The 22,526-nt window shown below is 33.0% G+C and overlaps 1 protein-coding gene across 5 annotated transcripts in view; it reads left to right on the forward strand.

Moving 5' to 3' along the window:
- NCAM2 (neural cell adhesion molecule 2) overlaps window positions 1-22,526 on the forward strand; it is a 562,762-nt gene that overhangs the window by 464,548 nt on the left and 75,688 nt on the right. For all 5 annotated transcript variants that reach the window (XM_030806254.1, XM_030806255.1, XM_030806256.1 and 2 more), the window contains 2 exons: window positions 20,287-20,406; window positions 22,333-22,454. In XM_030806254.1, coding sequence (XP_030662114.1) covers window positions 20,287-20,406; window positions 22,333-22,454 — 242 coding nt within the window. The remainder of the gene's footprint in view (window positions 1-20,286; window positions 20,407-22,332; window positions 22,455-22,526) is intronic.

Here is a 22,526-nt window from a genome sequence, read left to right on the forward strand (position 1 = left end):
ACATATATATTTAGCATAGTTAGCTCTTCTTGTTGAATTGATCCCTTTACCATTATGTAATGCCCTTCTTTGTCTTTTTTGATCTTTGTTGGTTTAAAGTGTGTTTCATCAGAGACTAGGATTACAACCCCTGCTTTTTTTTTTTCTTGGTAAATTTTCCTCCATCCCTTTATTTTGAGCCTATGTGTGTCTTTGCACGTGAGATGGGTCTCCAGAATGCAACACATTGATGGGTCTTGGCTCTTTATCCACTTTGCCAGTCTGTGTCTTTCAATTGGGGCATTTAGTCCATTTACATTTAAGGTTAGTATTGTTATGTGTGAGTTTGATCCTGTCATCATGATGCCATCTTGTTATTTTGCAAACTAGTTGATGCAGTTTCTTCATAGTGTCATTGGTCTTTGTATTTTGGTGGTGTTTGCAGTGGCTGGTACCAGTTTTTCCCTTCCATATTTAGTGCTTCTTTCAGGAGCTTTTGCAGGGCAGGTCTGGTGGTGACAAAATCCCTCAACATTTGCTTATCTGAAAATGATTTTTTTTCTCCTTCAGTTATGATGCTTAGTTTGGCCACGTATGAAATTCTGCAATGAAAATGCTTTTCTGTAAGAATGATGAATATTGGCCCCCAATCTCTTCTGGCTTGTAGGGTTTCTGCTGAGAGGTCTGCTGTTAGTCTGATGGGCTTCCCTTTGTAGGTGACCTGACCTTTTCCTGGCCTTAACATATTTTTTTTATTTTATTTCAATCTTGGAGTATCTGATGATTATGTGTCTTGGGGTTGACCTTCTTGTGGAGTATCTTAGTAGTGTTCTCTGTATTTTCCTAAATTCGCATGTCGGCCTGTCTTGCTGGGTTAGAAAGTTCTCCTGGATAATGTCCTGAAGTATGTTTTCCAGCTTGTTTCCATTCTCCCCGTCTCCTTCAGGTACTCCAATCAATCGTAAGCCCATTCTTTTTACGTAGTCCCATATTCTCTCATTACTCCTATTCCACGTAGTATTGGAAGTTCTGGCCTGTGCAGTCAGGCAAGAGAAAGAAATAAAGAGTATTCAAATAGGAAGAGAGGAAGTCAAATTGTCTCTGTTTGCAGATGCTATGATTCTATATTTGGAAAACCCTATCATCTCAGCCCAAAATGCCCTTAATCTGATAAGAAACTCCAGCAAACTCTGAGGATAAAAAATTAATGTGGAAAAATCACAAATATTCCTTTACACCAACAATAGACAAGCAGAGAGCCAAATCACAAATGAATTCCCATTCACAATTGTTACAAAGAGAATAAAATGCCTAGGAATATAGCTAACAAGGGAATGTGAAGGACCTCTTCAAGGGGAACTACAAACCATTCTCAAGGAAATAAGAGAGGACACAAACAAATGGAAAAACAGTCCATTCTCATGGATAGGAAGAATCAATATTATGAAAATATCCATACTGCCCAAAGTAATTTATACTTTCAATGCTATTCCCATCAAACTACCATAGACATTCTTCACAGATTAGAAAAAACTACTTTAAATTTCATAGGGAATTAAAGAATACCCTGTATAGCCAAAACAATCCTAAGCAGAAAGAAAAAAGCTAGAGGCATCAAGCTACCTGACTTCAAAATATACTACAAGGCCACAGTAACAAAAACAGCATGTTACTGGTATCAATACAGACATATGGACCAATGAACAGAACAGAGACCTCAGAAATAACACCACACATCTACAACCAATTGATCTTCTACAAACCTGACAAAACAAGCAATGGGGAAAGGATATCCTTATCAATAAATGGTGCTGGGAAAACTGGCTAGCAATAGGCAGAAAACTGAAATTGGACCCCTTCCTTACACCTTATACAAAAATCACCTCAAGATGGATTAAAGACTTGAATGTAAAACCCAAAACCATGAAAACCCTAGAAAAAAACCTAGGCAATGCAATTCAAGACGTAGGCATGGGCAAAAACTTCATGATGAAAAGCCAAAAGCAATTGCAACAAAAGCCAAATTTGACAAATGGGATTTAACTAAACTAAAGAGTTTCTGCACAGCAAAATAAACTATCATCAGAGTGAACAGGCAACCTACAGAGTGGGAGAAAATGTTTGCAATTTACCCATCTGACAAAAGTCTGATATCCATAATGTACAAGGAACTTAAACAAATTTACAAGAAAAAAAATAACCCCATCAAAAAGTGGGCAAAGAATATGAACAGACACTTCCCAAAGAAGACATTTACGTGGACAACAAACTTAAGGAATAAAAGCTTAACATCACTGATCATTAGAGAAACGCAAATCAAAACCATAATGAGATACCATCTCACACTCGCCAGAATGTTGATTATTAAAAAGTCAAGAAACAATAGATGCTAGAGAGGCTGTGGAGTAATGGGAATGCTTTTACACTGTTGATGGGAATGTAAATTAGTTCAACCATCATGGAAGACAGTATGGAGATTCCTGAAAGATCTAGAACCAGAAATATAATTGGACCCAGCACTCCCATTACTGCACATATACCCAAAGGAATAAAAATTATTCTACCCTAAAGACACATGCACACGTATGTTTATTGCAGCACTATTTACAATAACAAAGTCATGGAACCAACCCAAATGCCCATCAATGATAGACTGGATATAGAAAATGTGGTACATGAACACCATGGAATACTATGCAGCCATAAAAAGGAATGAGAACATGTCCTTTGCAGGGACATGAATGAAGTTGGAATCCGTCATCCTCAGCAACTGACACAGGAACAGAAAACCAAACATCACATTTCTTACTCATAAGTGGGAGTTGAACAATGAGAACACGTGGACACAGGGAGGGGAACAACACACACCAGGGCCTGTTGAGGGTGTGGGGGCAAAAGGAGGGAACTTAGAGGACGGGTCTATAGGTGTAGCAAACCACCATGCCACATATATACCTATGTAATAAACCTGCACCTTTATCCTGGAAATTGAAGTAAATAAATAAATAAATAAGTAAATAAAAAATCAGTATTTAGTCTTAGCTTTAAACTACTACAGATTTTTAAATCTTAATGAGTTACAGTGCTTTTAAAATTTTTCTACTAGAATATTTTCTATGATTACACTGTTTCCAACATAAATGCCCAAAGAAAAAAGACTATCATTTCTAAATGACTATATTTCATATGGTAAAGGAGAAATTGACTATAAAATTCATCTGACTATGTTAAATGAAATTGCAATAAACTTATGAATTGCAAAAAAGAAGAAAAGTAATCCACACTAATTCCATATTTTCAGTGAAAGAAAATTTGTTCTGATTTGCACGTTGTGGAAAGGTTTCTGTATGTTAAAATTCAAATAAGAATATCTTGGACTGTGTTCATTGCACCCATAAAGAGAACCATAGCTAAATTAGGATGTTGTATGTAATTACATTCTTAATGAATTTAAACCATGTAGATCAAAGTATACAGGCACTAAGCTAAGAGAAAAATTAAGCAAAATAACAATTTTAGGTAAAATTACTTGTCTGCTAGAAACCTCCTCACTTATCTTAAGAAGAAGACACAAATTCATATATAATTCTGTACTCAGCCTGGTCTCTGCTATATGTTAAGGAGAACTTCTATGCAAATACTTTTTAAATTTTTCAATAATATTAATGAGCTTTTCTGTGCATGCATAATTTTATGAATCAAACAAATAGTACAAATAAATGATATTAATTTATGTAAGAAAAATGTTTGTGAGTAGTGAGAAAACAAATATGAATATTTCATGAGTGTTTTATAGGAGTTTAATCCACAGGAGGAGAATGAAAGTATTCATAGTTCCCAGAAGCTTAAAGAAAAAAATTAGAGCTCATCTGACTGCTCAAACATACACTCTTATGGCAAATTTAAAATTCAATGTAAATATGATGTTTGCTAGAATGTAGCTTTTAAGTCCCTAATCCCAGTGAAGAATTCTTGTGGGCTATCATGCACATTTTGATAGTGAATTTTATTGATAGCGCATTTTAGAAGACATTTAAATATAATAACTATAAAATTTTTGAAATTATGCCAACATACACTATTGTATTAAACATTATTTGACTTTTTGATTATTAAAATTACTTACTATAAACATTAAATATTTTATCTATTATAGTATATAAATGTCCTCAAAGGTTAAAGAGGGGTACAGAGCCATTCCATTATTCACTCAATGGCTTAAGATGCTTATATCAGGAAGATTCTAATCTTCTATTTCAATAGTACCATCCTACAGGGAGTGATGAACGCCACAGACTGACATGTACAGATACGATTTCAGAGGCTGGTACTGTCTTGGTTCTCATTACTTTTACTTTATGTGTAGATTATGGAGATAATATTATTAATTTTTCTTATTTTAGCATCTTGTATTCGTTCTTTTTCTGTGTATCAGTGTCTGTTCATCTTTCTTTTAATCTTTTAAACTAATGTACTGTTTTGATTTTTTAAACTAATGCACTGCCTGATTTCCCTTTTTACAAAACCTCCATTGCACACAACAGTATTATTTAAAGATGCACCTATTCCAGGGTATTTGAAAGATCAATTATTAGGGTACACAAAGATAAATCAGAAAATATTTTCAATTTATCCAATCAAATAATATAAATTACAATTTAAATAATCACACTGAATAAATGACAATACTGTGTATATATACACATTATATATGTATGTATGTGTGTATATATATACTATTTTAATATATGCGTGTGTGTGTGTGTGTGTGTCTCATGTGTCTTAATATCTTAGCCTCTTTTTATAAATTAGGAGACAGGGTTTCGCTCTATCACCCAGGCTGGGGTACAGTGGCACAGTCATAGCTCACTGAAGCCTCCAAAACCTGGGCTCAAGCGATCTTCCCACCTCAGCCTCCTGAGTAGCTGGGACTACACCGGCTAATTTAAAATTTTTTTCTTAGAGAAGAGGTCTTGCTGTGTTGCTCAGGCTGGTCTCAAATTCCTGGCCCCAAGTGATCCTCTTGCCTCAGCCTCCCAAATCACCGGAATTGCAGGCATGAGCCACTGTGCCCTGCCTTAGCCTTTCTTTTATGCCTTACCTCATATCTTTTCTCTGTATAAATACTTGGCACTTTCATGTCTGTCCACTTATTATGTCCAATATGCATTTTACTTTCTTACAGTCATGCCTGAATTTATGTTATTCCTCCTCCCCATCATATATATATATATATATAGCCTGTCACCAAAGGGGATTCCCTTTTGTCTTTAATGTTAGAATACACAGTAAAAGTAGCACATGTTACACAGTGGTTAAATGCTGCTTTTAATTTAAAAGGTGGGAGAAAGAAGTAGGAATATATATATATATATATATATATATATATATATATATATCTCCTCCAAGGTCCAATATATTCCAAGCGTTTATATGAGAATTCATGAGATTCATTTTTAGTGGAAATAGTTTTCTCTTCCTGTGGTACCCTATAGTAACTATTGCTCATACAGGTATTTTGCCAGCTGCTCACTTGTTAAGCAATATGACATCAGTCACACCTCTCTGTCTTGACTGCACATTGGAGGGCCTGTTTACCATTCATGTGGCTCTTTGAGTCTTCCATATCATTTGAGATGAATGAATGGACTATATAATTACTAAGTTTGTTTACACTCAAATAAAATTAAATAGTTACTGTTTTCAAACATCTATAAATTATCACCATGTCCAGGTCAAATCAAATTAAACCGTCTAAGCACATTGATTGTTTTATTCTTTCTTTGGAATTTATAGAAAGAGAATCCACAAGCTTTTCTGGGAAGTAATGTTATGTAGTTAGCTGTTCTTCAATATTAATTCTTAATGAACATGAGTAAACCTTCATTCTACTTACCCAGATTTTTAAACAATTCCATTGCAACATTTTATTTTATTCTAAGTGCAGACATAAGTAGACATTTTTAGTAAAATTGAAATAGTAGTTTCTCTTCCTCTAAAGCACAATCTTAATTGTTACTACTTCTTTCTCCCACCCTTTAAATTAAAAGCAGTGTTTAACAACTGTGTAATATGTGCTACTTCTACTGGGTTATCTAACATTAAAGACAAAAGGGAATCCCCCTTGGTGACAGGGCAAGCCTGTGCCGTTCTGGTAATGTGAATGAAAAATAAGATAGGTTTCACATCACAGAGAAAATAATGTGCTTCATGAAGCTGCTTCAACTTGGAAACCTCACCAGACATCTTCATCTCCACAGTTCATTGTGACACAGAAACACACAGCAAAAAATGGAGGTTTAAGTTTCAAGGCCCGTGATTTTCTGTCCATGGTAGTGTTGTCTTTTTTCCCCATCTATTGGTTGGGCCACTCATACTACACTCTTTATCTTCAACTCTCTTTCTTGACAAATGATTCTCACTTAATTCTACAAATATTTGTCCTGCCTACTCTATTTCTTGATGCTCAGATTCTGAATAGCTTTAAAGAACGCTCCTTTTCTTTCGTTTTAGGATATAGTTTATTAGTGACTTTATCTCTTATGTAATTTTCAAGAGGTTATTTATCTCCTCTGATTTATAGATGTGAACTGAGCACACACACATATAGATGTATGTACACACACATATATAATATAACACACATATACATATGTGTGTATGTATATATACATATTCTAACACAAATGACTTCCTACTTGGTCATCTTAATTGAAATGATATATGCTCATTCATTTAATTTAACAAAAACTGAAAAGCACCTACTATGTTTAGGGAGATTTTAGAATTTTGAGTTGCTAGAGATTCCATAGTGAAGAAAGTAATACAATGTTTGTCTTCATGGAATTTACATTGTGGGGGGGGGGGAAGATGTATTTATAGATGCATCAATAGATAAAATATCAATTTATATCTAATATATAATTATATATAATATAATATATTATATACAATATATAAAATCTATAAATATATAATATATAAATATATAATATATAAAAATAATATATAATATAAAAATATAAATATATTTTATAAAAATATAAATATAAATATATTTATATTTTTATATTATATATTATATTCAATATATATTATATATAATAACAATATATATAGTTTATATATAATATTTAATATATCAAAATTTATAATTTTAAAACAGTTGATGATATAAAGTATGAAGAAAAATGAAGCAGAGCAAGATGCTGTGTAAATGGGGGTGGGAGTGGGGACTAATTTTATAAAGAGGAGTCAGCAGGGTCTGTGAGGAGGTGGTGATTAAGCAGAGCCCCGAATGAAGTGAGTGCGTGATCACATAAGTACTTAGGGAAGCCTAGCCTTGGCAGAGGTCAGTATGAAGGGTGTCCTGCCTGGAATGGCATGATCAGAGAGAGGAATTAAATGAAGTAAGAATAGACAAATAGCCAAGCCAATGTCCCATAGGGCCTTACAGGCTATGGAGAAGACTTTGCATTTTATCCTTAATGTCATGGAACATTATTGAAAGTCTCATAAGTAATTCTAGAAAGGAGTATAGGAGAGGTCATTTTTAAGTACTGACATTATTAAAAGGGATCATTTTGAGTAGGGAACAACCTGTCTCAAAATCTCCTTTACCACATGAAGCAAAATTCTGGGGTTATAAAAGTAAAAGTTACCTTCTGCCATATGTTTGGTAAAGATGAAGAATCCTTAGTGCATTGTATCACTTGATATACATTTTCCTTCTTTTTCTGGATTAAACAAATGATTCTGTGCCATTTTTGAAATTCTCATCTTTACTAGTTCACAAAATATTGAAATTTAATTTCCCCCTGTATTATTCTTGAATTAGTCCTTAGAATATAAGGTGATGTTTATAGTTAAGGTTTGTTTTTGTTTGTTTCTTTCTTTGGTATGGTGTTTTTATTCTTGAAATACAGAGGTCTACAATGACAGTAGTTCAGCGTCCTATGAATGTTCTTTTTGAGTTTTTAAACAGTATGATGAAGGTAAGTTATGATTTACCATGCCTAGGATTTCTAGTTATATATTGTGGAATTAATTGATCTAACTTTGTAGAAATTTGACCACCTACCCTTTTCTAAATATATATATAGACACACACAGTGAAATCATACTTTTCCTGTGCTAATTACAAAAATATAGGGTGATGTTAAATTTTTCATGCATTAAACAACTAAAGCCTACGGTGTACCAAGGCACTGTTCAAGGAAGTGAGAATATAATAACAAAAAATTCTTCCCTAATTCATATTAAATTGTATATATGGAGTGTGTATGTTTGTGTATACCCATTGGAATTTTGTTTTATTCTGCCAACTGATCTAATTAGATAAACTCAGTCAGTATATTTGAATCCCACATTCCAGCAGCTATTTTCTCCATTTGCTTTTTACTGTTTGTGGTGAGTTTGATATATAATTTTAAGGTGTTAACATCCCTAACTTATGTATGGGTACAGCTCATAAATATGAAACCGTGTCATGCAACTCATATATGATTGTGTTCAAAATAATGTGTATTAGACTGTAAAATGATTTTAATATTTTAAATAATTTATATTTTATTATATTTTATTTTATTATATTTTTAATATATTTATTCTATTTTAAATAACTTAATATTTTAAATAACTTTCCTGCATTTGTCGGTTTCAACTTTCCTGTATTCGTTGGTTTCAGTATTAATTAATCTCATTAATGCCAAACTTTGTGATCCTAGGTTAAAAAACATATTCAAGATAGCTTCAGAATATTTGATATACAAATAGGTCTGGCTAAATATAAGTGTTAGCTTTCTCAAGCATCTAAATCCTGGTGGGCTTTTAAAAAACCAGGGCTTTAAGGAGAAAACACCTGCTCTGTGGTTTTGTAGCAGATATGAAGTATTCAAATTTCTTAATAAATAGAAAAAGAAATATATAACAGAAACAGGTTGCACTTGTCTTTCTCATTAAGCAGGTGGTTAGTACCATTATTTGCATGTTCATAGCCTTAATATACATTTTCCTTCTCTAGATAAAAGGGGAAATTATCACAAATTTGCCTAAGGATAGCAATTAGGATTACTAATTTATTCTTCTTTGCATTTTATTAAGCTTTACCTAATACAAATGAATTTCATAATGGAAGATTATACATGTTTTTACATCTACCATTATAAATTTGTATGCCAAATAAGATCACATGGTTTCTTTCCCAAATTCTAACGTAATCTTCCACTCAGAGTTATTTTAAAAGGAAACCTATTGGCAAAAAAAAAAAAAAAAAAAAAAATGTTTAATTTGTCCTGTTTGATGACTGAATACAACCAGGATATCCCAAATCAAAAGTTATTGGAATAATATGATTTCATCATTTTTACATTTATACTATTATATATATTATATTATATACAATTATAATAATGTTGCAGTTGGTGCATTGATCTCAAATCTTGTTCACATTCTAACAAGGCCTCTGGGCTTTCTGTGTGATTTGGTATGTTCCATAGTAGAGAATACAAATGATATAGCAAGAACAGTTCATTCATCATTATTAGCAAATTTGACTGGGAATCTTGAATGGGATATATGAAATAAATAGGTTGATTTCATAGTTTAAGAAATGACTACAATTATTTGTATTCACTGCAACTTTAATTTAGAAATATTCATTTTTTTGAGCTGTAAAATTCAAGGTTCAAGTGATTTTTTTTCTTTTTAATTTAGGAGGAGATCCAATAGAATAATTCAAATAAGCATCTTCAGCTTCTATGACATGCTCATAAGAAAATAAATTCTTCATAGAAATGTTTATTCATAGAATTACCGTCCTCATAATTTAACTTCTCCAGAAAACATGTTTTAAAATGCTATATGTCAAAATAACGTGTAATCTTTCAAAATAGCATTAGAAAAATATAACGCAATATTTTCCTGAAATATTCGAATTATTATTTAGGAATACAATTCTTGTCACAAATATTTAGTGATGTGAAAATCTCAGCAAACCATTCATATTAATTCATTTAAAATATTTAAATGAATAACTTGAAAATGAAAAATGTGTATTAAGCAACAACAAAGGACAGAAAGAAACATAAATGTTTCCAAATATCTTCAGAGATTAGTAGGTTTTTATGACTTGAATTTCATTGAAAAATAACAAGCAATTTATTAGAATTAATGGAGATATCTGGGTTAACTATAGAGAAGAATGGCTTAGCAAAGACAAATTTTAAATATTATTATGAATTTCTTCCCAATATAATATTAAAAATCCTTTGAAAATAAGAGAGAAAACTTTAAAAAAAAGAAACAAAAACCTGCCTAATGTTGCAGTTGGTGCGTTGACCTCAAATCTTGTTCACATTCTAACAAGGCCTCTGGGCTTTCTGTGTGATTTGGTATGTTCCATAGTAGAGAATACAAATGATATAGCAAGAACAGTTCATTCATCATTATTAGCAAATTTGACTGAGAATCTTGAATGGGATATATGAAATAAATAGGTTGATTTCATACTTTAAGAAATGACAGAATATGCTGGCCAGAGTGTATAATAGTAACAAGTGGCTGGTACATGCATCTTTCCCACAAAAGGCCTAAGAATCAAATCTCTAATTAACCAGAGAATCTGATTGACTTTATTCTGAATCTCTCTTCTCTGTATTTTTAGTGTGATTATAATGTGCTCCTGTGAACTACTATAAGGAAAATGCTGAATTGTATTCATTTTATAGTGCTAGCAATTCATGAGGATAATCAGCATGGATTTACATTTTTTAGTCTAATGAGAACTCAGAAACACATAATTAAGTAAAATATTCTGAGAAAGACACTGTGTCCTCTAATCGTTTAAATTAAATTTTAAAAAGATCTTAAATTTTAAATTAATTTTAAAAAGACCTTAAATTAAATTTTAAAAAGTAATCCCAGCTACTCAGGAGGCTGAGGCAGGATAATTGCTTGAACTCAGGAGGCAGAGGTTGCAGTGAACCCAGATCATGCCACTGCACACCAGCCTGGGCAACAGAGCAAGACTCCTTCTCAAGAAAAAAAAAAAACTGGTGAAGAACTCAGGTGCACTATGTTAGTATCCTAGTGTTTTTTGTAAGTTACAACTTGTGTGTGATGGAATCAGATATTCGCCTGGAAATTTCTAAACAAAGTGTTGAAGAAGCAGTCTGAATTTCCTGACTGCTTATATTAAAGGGCTAGAGAAATACATGATTTAAAGATAGAGTTATTAATCAAAAGGGATGCAGAACTTAAAGATTTGGAAAATTTTTACCGTATCCATTTTGTAACAAACGAGAAAAACTGGGAAAGAACATTAAGGGTTTGGCCAGGAGGACATTTGATATAGAGTTTGATTAGCATGGATCAGCCATCTCAGTCGAAGCTAGGAGTTATTTTTCCAGACAATGGAGGAATGTCCATGAAGCAGATACAAAGATAATTAGAGCTGCCACTCCCATCACAGGATCAGGGTTCAAGTGCCTAGGGGACAGGAAGTTTCAAAGGAAGGTTTGAAGGTGCCTACAGGATCTCCTAGTGCCATCTCACATTGTGAGCTCTGCTCCTGTTACGCCAGCACTATGCCTCTCATTGTCCCAGGTGTGGCCTCATTGGGGCCTGGTCTCGGGTAGGACATGGTGGGTGCCCCTTCAGAGAACATGGGCAGCAAACTTTGGTCATGTTCCTGTGGAACCATCTCCACGAGGGCACAATGTGTCCAGGCCCTGGGAGCGTGGATGCCTCCACATGGATTTCAGAGGAAGGGCCTCTTAGCAGAGCTGCAGGCTCAGGTCCCTAGCTCTGGAGAGCCACTGGGCCCTGGCAGAGAACTGGTGTAGGAGTGGGGCTCAGGCACTGAGCACACTTAGGGGCAGGACTGCTCAAAGCAATGGGAGTGGAGCCTTCTTAGCCTTGAAATTGGTACCTTTATTAGATAGGCCCCAGAGAGCTGCTTTGCCCCTTCTGCAATGTGAGGACAAAGTGACATATGTATAAACCGGGAGGCAGGCCCTCACCAGACATTGAACCCGCCAGCTCCTTGATCTTGGACTTCCCAGCCTCCAGAACTGCGACAAATAAAATTATGTTGTTTATAAGCCTCCTAGTTTATGGTATTCTCTTTTAGCATTCAGAATGGACTAAGACAGAAATACAGGGAAAAGGCTTCTTGGCGTTGGTCTGCACAATGATTATTTTGCATATGACACCCAAAGCACAGGCAACAAAAGCAAAAATAAACAAGTGGGATTGCATCAAGATGAAAAGTTTCCGTACATAAAAGGAAACAACCAACAGAGTGAAAGGGAACCTATAAAATAGGAGATCTTATTTGTCAGCCATATACCTGATAAGGGGTGAGTCTCCACAAATATATGAAAAATTCATACAACTCAATAGCAAAAAACCAAATAACCCAATTAAAAGATAAGCAAAGGATTAGAATAGCTATTTCCCAAAAGGAGACATACACATGGCCAGTAGGTGTATGAAACGGTGCCCAATATCACTAATCATCAGAGAAATGAAATCAAACCACATTGAGATATCAACTCACACCTGTTGGGATGGCTTTTTTTTTCAAAGAGAGAAAAGTTGAGTGTTGGCAAGCATGTAGAGAAAAGGGAACAGTGTACACTTGTACATTGTTACGGAAAATAGTATGATATTTCTTAACTCAGCAATCCCATTTCTGGGTATATATTCTCAAGCGAAACGTGTACATCTATGTTCGTTGTAGCATTATTCACAAGAGCCAAGATATGGAAACAACCTTAATGTCTATCTGCGAATGAATGGTTAAAGAAAATACACACACACACACACACATGCCATATTTATAATATATATAATATATACACACATATAATATTCCTGAATGCATACATATGTGTATAGAATGTTTATATATTATATAATTGTTTATATGTTAGAATATAGAATATTGTTATATATTATTTATACATATTTATACATTTATATACATTATTTATATGTACACACATATGTATATAGACATATTATTCAGCCTTTAAAAAAGAATTGCTGCATGATCTGACTTATATGTGGAATTTAAAAGAATCATACTCATAGAAGCAGTGAGTAAAATAGTGGTTGCCAGGAGTGAGATATAAGGGAAATGAAGAAATGTTGATCAAGGGATACAAAATTTCAGTTATGCAAGATGAATGCATTCTAGAGATACAATGTACCACATTGTGACTATAATTAATAATACCATATTAATGATACATGTGGATATGTGCTAAGTTAACAAGAAATGTAACTATAGTTAACAATACATATTAAAATGTACTAAGAGGCTACATATTAAGTGTACACATACAAACATATTAAAAAACTGGTAAATATGAGAATTGGTAGATATGTTTAATTAGCTTGAATTTGTGGTGATTATTTTGGAATGTATGCATATATCAAAACATCAAGTTAAACCCCTTAAATATATATAATTTGTATTGGTAAATTATCTCTCAATAAAGCTGGGAGAAAAGCATATACAGTAGATCATTTTTCTTATTTATCATTTTTATTTTTGTTTGTATTTAATGTTTTATTGGGGGATAATACATTTTCCTTATAATTCATGTTTATGAGGATTTTCATTTACTAAAAAGTGCTCTCTGTACTCTAGTTTTTTTTTTTTTTTTTTTTTTTTTTTTTGAGACGGAGTCTCGCTCTGTCACCCAGGCTGGAGTGCAAGCTCCACCTCCTGGGTTCACGCCATTCTCCTGCCTCAGCCTCTCCAAGTAGCTGGGACTACAGGCGCCCGCCACCACGCCTGGCTAATTTTTTGTTTTTTAGTAGAGACGGGGTTTCACCATGGTCTCGATCTCCTGACCTCGTGATCCGCCCGCCTCGGCCTCCCAAAGTGCTGGGATTACAAGCGTGAGCCACCGCGCCCGGCAGTGTACTCTAGTTTTATATTAATAGGTCAATATAAAGCTATGGGTTATACAAAGCTTTAACTTACAATAGAATCATGTTCAAATCCAAACTCTGATGCTTAGTGGCTGGTTCATCTTTCTGAGCCTCCCTTTACTGGTGTAGGAAATGGAGAATGTAACCAAACTCTGTTAGTTCTGGTATTAAATGAAATAGGATCAGATAGGACTTGAATAGTAGATTTTTCTCTAAAACAAACTTTAATTTGGAAAAGTAAAATTTGTTTTCAATGTTCAGCAACAAGAGTAGAGTGCATTTGTAATAAAGGATAACTACTGTAGATTTAACAAGTGCCCTGATCAGGTCAGATTTCTTTAAAAGTGGTGTTTCATTTGGTATAATTTTTAAAAATGTAAATTAAAGAACTAACTACTGAATTATTATTTTACATTTAAAATGTGTAGGCTAGATGAGGGCTGAGGACAGTATTTATGTCCTCACAAGATCCTTATAATAAAAAGATTCTCACAGTATAGTAGCCAAATACAATAATGAGGGCATGATCAATAACTGAGAAAAATCATATACAGATGTTATTAGGAGGTTAAATAGCTAAAATGGAGGTTAGAGTTTCTGTCAGCACAGAAGAGAGAGGAGCATTTAATTACAAAACCTTAACTCATCCCAGTTCACCTGCTAAAAAAAAAATTAAAAAGTTTGTGGCAGAAAAAGAATTTGGCAGTATGGACATGTTGGGAAGTTAGCAATTTTGTGAGTGAAAAAACTTAGCAATTTTCTGGTTATCTGACATCATCAAGATATTTTATGAATATTTTATAAAAACCTATGGATTTAGACTATAGAAGGAAATGTTTAGTAATTACACATTTATGATATTTTACATACTCAGTGGACCTTGAAAAAACATCAATTGAATTTTTCTTGAATAAATAATTTTACGTATCCTAAGAAGTATTATATTTGAAATGAAAAATAATATAAATTGCTTATGAAACCTATATTTTGTTCAACGAAACTGTTATGTTTTTAATGTTTTTATATAAGGGGAAGTTTTTCTATTTAAATAGGAAGCCATCTGATTTTAAGGGTAATAGGTACTTCCTGTATAAAATCTCACAACAATTAAACTCCAATTGTTAAATTGTTTATTTTGAGTATAACTTATACTCATGATGGAAAATTACATAAGCAGTACAATAAATATATTATAAAAATTTGGATGTGCTGAACTGTGATCTTAAAATAATGCCATCAACATATTGTTTTGATGAAAGTCCTAGACAAATGACACATCATTATTAGATTAATTTTTCTTTCCACTGTTCATCAAAATATATATCCATATAAATGTTTTTTTAACCAATAATATATCCATAAAAGTTATTTACACCAAAATATGTATGCATACAGGTTATAGTATGATTCATAAAATATTTTAAGTACTGTTAAAAAAACTAAGATTATATTATTAATATTATGCAAGTAATGAGAACATCAAACACAATATAATTTGTGCAAAAATGCAAATGTAAATTTCAGAAGTAAGTGAAAATATAATTGAACTGAGATGATTACATACCTAAGCTTCTTAAGGAAACTTAAAGGCAATGTCATTAATAATGGAATTATCTCTGAAGTCATTCTTATGTGTGTAGCTGGCGTCAAAGTATTAAAATGTTCTGCGTGTGTATAGAAACAGTAAAAATTTATTTTTATTTTGCCTGTTGCTAACTCCTGCAGAAGTCAGTCAGATAATTCTCTCAGAAATAGACTTGCTTTTGCTTCTTTTAATTGTTTACAGATCAAAAGCTTTTTTAAGTGAGAAACTTGAGGGACTTCACTGTGTTTTCAGATCTATCTGAGGAGATTAACACCAAATGTTATTTGGAATGATCAGTTTTACCCTTGCTGAGCTTTGTAATTTCTCATAGCTCTCTGAATTGTTGCACAGTACTTGATAATATGAACAGTTCCATTGGGGTTAGGAGATAAAGCAGTTCTACATCTGGGGAGACTGTAATTGCTTACATTGAATAGGACAAAAACCCCATGAAGAGAGCCAGGGTTTGAGAAAGGAAAGAGAATATGAATAAAATTAATCTTACTTTAGGATTTTGCTGAGCTTAATTAGTTACCAAATATGTATTTAGTTGATGTCGTTGTTGCAATTGTTGTAAATATTCTATAGCCTCTACTTCTCTTGACAGCCAACAGGAAGTAATTTATAATACATTATAGGAACAAAAAACTATTTTGTGTAGTTCCCTTTAATAAAGTCTGGTTCTCTAATAAAAAGAGAATAAACTTTCAAATTCAAATTTTTCTCTCTACTATGATCATTTCCAAACTTGTAAAAATTGTAAAAAGATTTATATTTTTCTGTCATTTTTAAGTTAAAATTTTAATGTATCTTGACTTTTTTGTCTTTTTTGCCTTTATAGACAGGTGATAAAGTGTTATTTCTAAAGTTCAATTACATATAAATCATGTAGAAATATTAGTGCAGGAAACTAGATTCTATAGAGAACTCATTTCTGTTGCCATGTCAAAGAAAAATTCATGATTGTTTATAATTTTTGGAAGAACTGTGTTAAGATTTGTAAATCATGCTGACTAAATATAGCTTTAAAATACCTTAATTTATACATGTGTCCTTAAAAGCTTTTACTAGTTTGTAATCTAGATCTGCTTTCTCCTAATTCTGGAGTTTGAATTTCTAATAAATTACAAGGCAAGAACCCATCCCACACTTCAGTTTAAGGTTCTGTTGTTCTATTTGTATATGCAGTTTTAGGGAAAGAAAATCTCACATTAACTAACTTCATAATTTGAGGTACAACTCTATTATTGAGTACACAGCCTTTCATTTTCCAAGTGGTAGTTTTCTTTCAGTCCCTGCCTTGGGTGTTCAGAAACTCTTATGTTTGGTAAAATCCCAGTAAATTACAGATGATTTAATGTATATATCCTCTCATTTAAGAAAGGCAAGTCAAATTACAGATCCAGGCTTTGCTTCCTCCAAATCTTTTCCCTCTCTCACTTTAACGTAGTCTCAATGTGTGGCGTTCCATTTCACACAATAATCTTCATGTTCACACAGTGTTAATAAGCCTCATAATAAGAGTTATTGTATCAAAACCTGCATCCAGAATTCAAAAACAAACTGACTTCTTGTATATAAACTTTGCAAAACTTACATCAATAGGTTTATTTTATGCCTCTTCCCTATAATTTTAAAGGTTATCTATAAAACCTCTCTTTGGCCAGCTTCAGTTTGCATGTTTTAGCCTAGGACTGTAACAGCAGTTTAGCCATCAGTGTGCCCTCTTCGCTCCTTTCCTCTGCCAACTGATGTGAAACTCAGTCAGTACATGGGTAAGCCTCGACTCTGAGAACAGAAACATGTGAGGAAACAGGGAAATTCCATTCTGAGTTGATACAGCGTAACTAAGGAAATACTTACCCTTGGCAGAGGTAGTCGGGCACGCAAAGCTCCTCATAGCGCCTGTGAAATGTTAAAGGAAGGGGATTGCTGACAATGCAAGCCAGAAGCAGCTTTTGCCTGAAATACTCAGATAATTCAAGTATGATCTGCACTTGATTTTTTTTTGCTGGGGTATGTGGGGTGAGTATCATCTTTATTGTTTAACCTAAGTAATAACCTCAACTTTTCTCACAGTAGGTTTGCCCTGGTACTTTGGTAGCTCTGCTGTTATCAATTTTTAACCTACAAAGATGAAGAAATCATATCTAGAATAATGATCTCTACACTTCTGATTTATGTAGAATTGTATTTGCAATTGAAAGTGTATGTTTAAATTCTTTTGCTTCTCTTTTTGCCTTGTATTAAGAAATACAATTGAATATAAGCATTGCCAGATGTCATCACCAACACAGCCAAGTCACAGACTACTGAATGCTCTTAAAATGATGTTGCAGCTGCACCAGGATATCACAGAAATATGGAAAGGCATACCATATATCAAAGTTGGCTGTTTTATAAAAGGGCATTTATTCTTCCAGGCTTATTCCAAAGCATGTTAGGCCTTTGGACGGTCAATATGATGTTATGGCACAGTCTGTGTTCTGTTGCAATCTTTACCTTAATGAAGCATGACTAGATATAGCACGGGGGCATATGAGCCTAGTTCACCTTTGCTTTTGCTTTTAAAAATATTTATTATCTGATTAAATTAATAAAATATTGTGATTTTTGAACTCTTGTTAAAGGAGTTCCACACCAGCCTGAGCAACATAGTGAGACCCCATCTCTATTAAAAACAAATGAAATGCTACATAAATGCCTTGATTGTAAACATTGACGAAAAGAATGGAACAAAAGGAAGTATCAAAACAAATTCATGTTATGCTGACTTTCAGCAGAGGCTTTTCATCTTAAAGACAGCAAAATTCCAATTTACTAGCATTTTAGCAACCTTGGTTAAATTTCCTCTTCTCATTCCATAATCTATATAAACAACTCTTTATCTATGCACTCATTTTCTCTTCAGCGTAATTATATACTTTTCTGGGGCTTAAATTATATACTCATTAACTACCAATTATCAGGTGGGTTTGAGTTTCCTGAAAAGTTTGCAGGTCATTACCTTGTCAGAAATCATTGAATTCAAGCCTTGACTTTGCCATTTATCCTTGCAGCTTCTAATCGGTAGGATTTCTATGCCAATCAGTCTATTCCCAATTGGCCTCCCTTAAATCTGAAATAATGTATTATAATCTGAGGCTTCAGTAAGGCAGTACACTCTAAAAAGCAAGTTCAGTTTTCTTATAAGGTTGAGAAATTGAGAAATACGAAATTAAATTTTGCCATTTGGAAATTTAATTTTTTGGTTGATCTTAGAACATCTGTACAGGATTAAGTAATGTCTGGTTGATATGCATGTTGTGGCCATTAATATTTATCTGGTATTAAGTAATTTTTATATTTTTTTTACTTTTAATTTTGGACACGGTACATTCAACAATGTATTTTTTTTCTTTTCTAGAATGTGATAAGTAATTCAATATAGATTAAATGATGACAATACAAAATGCTAGGCCAGATGTAGTGGCCCACTCCTGAAATCCCAGACTTTGAGAGGCTGAGGTGGGCAGTGTGCTTGAGCCCAAGAGTTCAACACCAGCCTGAGCAACATAGTGAGACCCCGTCTCTATAGAAAACAAACAAAATGCTAAATAAATAACATGATTATAAATATTGAGGAAAAGAATGGAACACAAGGAAGTATCACAACAAATTCATTAAGTATCCTCATATAATACAGAGAAGATGTTATCTAGTAAATTATAATTATTAGAAATAACATATTAATAAATTATATTACAATGTTATTGCATGTATATCATTTCTGGTCATGGTTTATGTAAAACTATAGTTCTGCAAAGATAATCCTAATTACCTATGATTTAATCTTTTATATCTCCTAATATTAATTGATTATGTGACTTGGAGTTACTGTGTAAACCAGACATAACTTCCTTTTGATTTTCATCAGGACATTGTTATATCCCCTAGCTCAGTTTCTGCTTTCTTTAGCAAAAGCAGTTAAAGAAAGTGGCAGCTATAAAATTCTGGTAGCCCCATCAGATGAATTTGTGAAGATGTAATATTTTGAAATCTGTAATTGCATCCAAAATTATCAAGGGTCAAATAACAAGGATTGACATGACCCAGATATTTCTAGTAACCTTTATTTCCCTATACCTTTTCATATTCTTCCTTAGTGTCTTATTGAATCCAGGTCTGGTAGAGTATTTAAATGAGAAGAAAACTCAGAGTGAAAATACAAGTTATGAGTATGCTTCAAGCTAGAATTAAAACAACTTGATTTGATTTGAAATTGTAGAATAAACTATTTTTGCTGTAGTTTCCACTTATGTCACACTTGTTTGACATGACTAAATCACCTCACATTGGAAGCCAATGTGCATATTAAATTCCATGATTCTATTAAATACTATAGAAATACTCTATGTAGAGTACTTCTACTTGAGACACATACAGAATATATGTATTTTGGCATCATTAACATCATTCTTGGTTTTTGGATATTAAAAAGATTCTACTTTGTGAATGTGTCACAAATGAAACGGGTAATTTTCTTTGAAAGTGCATGGGTAGGAAAGCTAAAATAGAGGTGAAGAAGAGAACTATTCACAAATCATTTTCTTCTTATATGACTTATCTATTTTTTAGGTATTTCATGGAAAGATTTCATTGAAATTATTCACTCAGAATTGTAATAGTTTGATTTGTTTTTCTTACTAAAATGCGTCCAATTAGATATATGTGTGTATATATATATATATATATATATATATATATCTTTGTTTTGTTTTGTTTTGTTTTTCTTCTAGCAATGGTTGTTTTGAGCAACCTGGAACCAAATACAACTTATGAAATCAGGGTTGCAGCTGTAAATGGAAAGGGACAAGGAGACTACAGTAAGATAGAAATCTTCCAAACATTACCAGTTCGTAAGTAATCGTCTCTATTTTTTATTCTCTTTTGTCATTTTCTTCACTTGCAAATTTAATAGGTTTTAAAATGTAGGGAGATGTTTCAACACTTTTGGGACATGAATTATGTCTTTGGTGAAGTGGTTTCTGAAGACAGTGACATCTCAGATTTATTAACATAAAAATAACTTTGCTTTAGAGCAAGGCAAAAAAAAGATTGCACTAGAATACACACAGTAAAAATTGTTCCCGGGAAATTGTCCTCATTGCAAAAGTGTCCTTCTTATTTATGGTCTGATTAATTGGATTGTAGTCTTCAGACTATATTCTGGGAGAGAGAAGAAAAATGTCTATGTAACATGTTCAATGTTTTGTTCTTTTGTGGAGGCCTGACTGTTGACCTTGTTCCACAAATTATATGGGCTCTAAGTGTCAAAAAAGGAATCATGATGTTAATTCATTACAACAGTGACTGCAGGAGAAGCCTTGTTCTGGTAACTATCATATTTTGGGGAATTGTAAGTTAATTGAGTTTACATAAAGTAAAGATTAAATTTTAAAAGACTTAACATTTCCTTTATGTTAAATAAATTAAATGTGAGAAAACATAATAAATACGACTGAACCACTGTTATAAAAATCTATGCATAACACTGCCTGATATATATATCTTTATATAGATATCATTATATATGTGTGTGTATATATATATATCTTTATGTATATATATTAGGACAGTCAAAATGGCTGCAATATATTATCTTACAGAGTATCTCTCTGTTGGTAATCATAAAATCTGTCAGGTAAGTTTCTTTTCTCCATTCCCAATGCTGGTGGTTAAGATAACCAGCCAGATATGGTGGCTTACACCTGTAATCCCAGCATTTTGCAAGGCTGAGGCAGGCAGATCACTTGAACCAAGAAGCTCAAGACCAGCCTGGGCAATACAGTAAAACCTTGTCTCTACAAAAAATAACTAAAAAAAATCAGCTGGGTGTGGTGGTATGCACTTGCAGTCCCAGCTACTTGGGAGGCTGAGGTGAGAGGTGAGAAGATGACCTGAGTCTGGGGAGGTCAAGGCTGCAATGAGCCATGATCACACTATGGAACTCCATCCTGGGTGACAGAGTGAGACCCTGCCTCAAAAAAAGAATCAAGAAAAGAAGGAAAGAAAAAAGAAATGACAATAATCTGCTGAGAAGAAATAACAGGTCATTCCAGTTTAGAGATATGAAATCCTTTTCAGTCCATGGTCTGTTTTTCTTGGCCCCTCACATTGAAAATTATTGCACTTTGGTAGAACCTGTTCTATTCAAAATAATATAAACATCATTGTTATATGGCTATCTCTATGTTGAAGAATAATATCAAAGGCAAGTATATGAATGAACCTAGAAGAAAATGAAATGTTGAAACACAGGTCTATAAAATTGGATACTGCAAACTTTATTCAAATTTGCACCCAGGAAAGAAAATGCTTATTAAAGCAGATTTACTAATTGCAAGTCATTATCTTTACTGGTAGGTATATATTCCATACAGATTGATGTGTTAATGTATTCTTATTAATAAATGCTTACAAAACATTTACAAACTAAATTTACATTAAGAAAATAAAAATGATTTAATACTATTAAAAATGAGAGAAATAAAGTTTTACATTTGTGCAATGCTATACTTTTCTCAGAGCATTTGCATATCAGTGAAAACAATATATTTGGTCCTCAGGCTACAGTTTCGGCATGACACTTCTAGATTTATAATGTTGCTGCTTCTTTGATGGGGTGAATGATCAGAAATTATATCACAAAAGGGCAATGTCAAATGGTAAATCCAGGATAACACCATATATTTTGATTACATTACTGTTCTTTTTATTAAAATATAGTTTCTCTAGGTATCTGAAATGTGTGCAAATGAAGAAATGTTGTATTGCATATCTAGGTGAACCAAGTCCTCCATCCATACATGGGCAGCCAAGCAGTGGAAAGAGCTTTAAACTCAGCATCACCAAACAGGACGATGGAGGGGCCCCTATTTTGGAATACATTGTGAAATACAGAAGTGTAAGTACCTTGTTTATTATCGTATCATACTAGGTTTTTTCAAATTAAATTGAGTTGCATTGAATTTATAAA

This window comes from Nomascus leucogenys, chromosome 25, assembly GCF_006542625.1.
Source record: "Nomascus leucogenys isolate Asia chromosome 25, Asia_NLE_v1, whole genome shotgun sequence".
Taxonomy (NCBI): Eukaryota; Metazoa; Chordata; class Mammalia; order Primates; family Hylobatidae; genus Nomascus; species Nomascus leucogenys.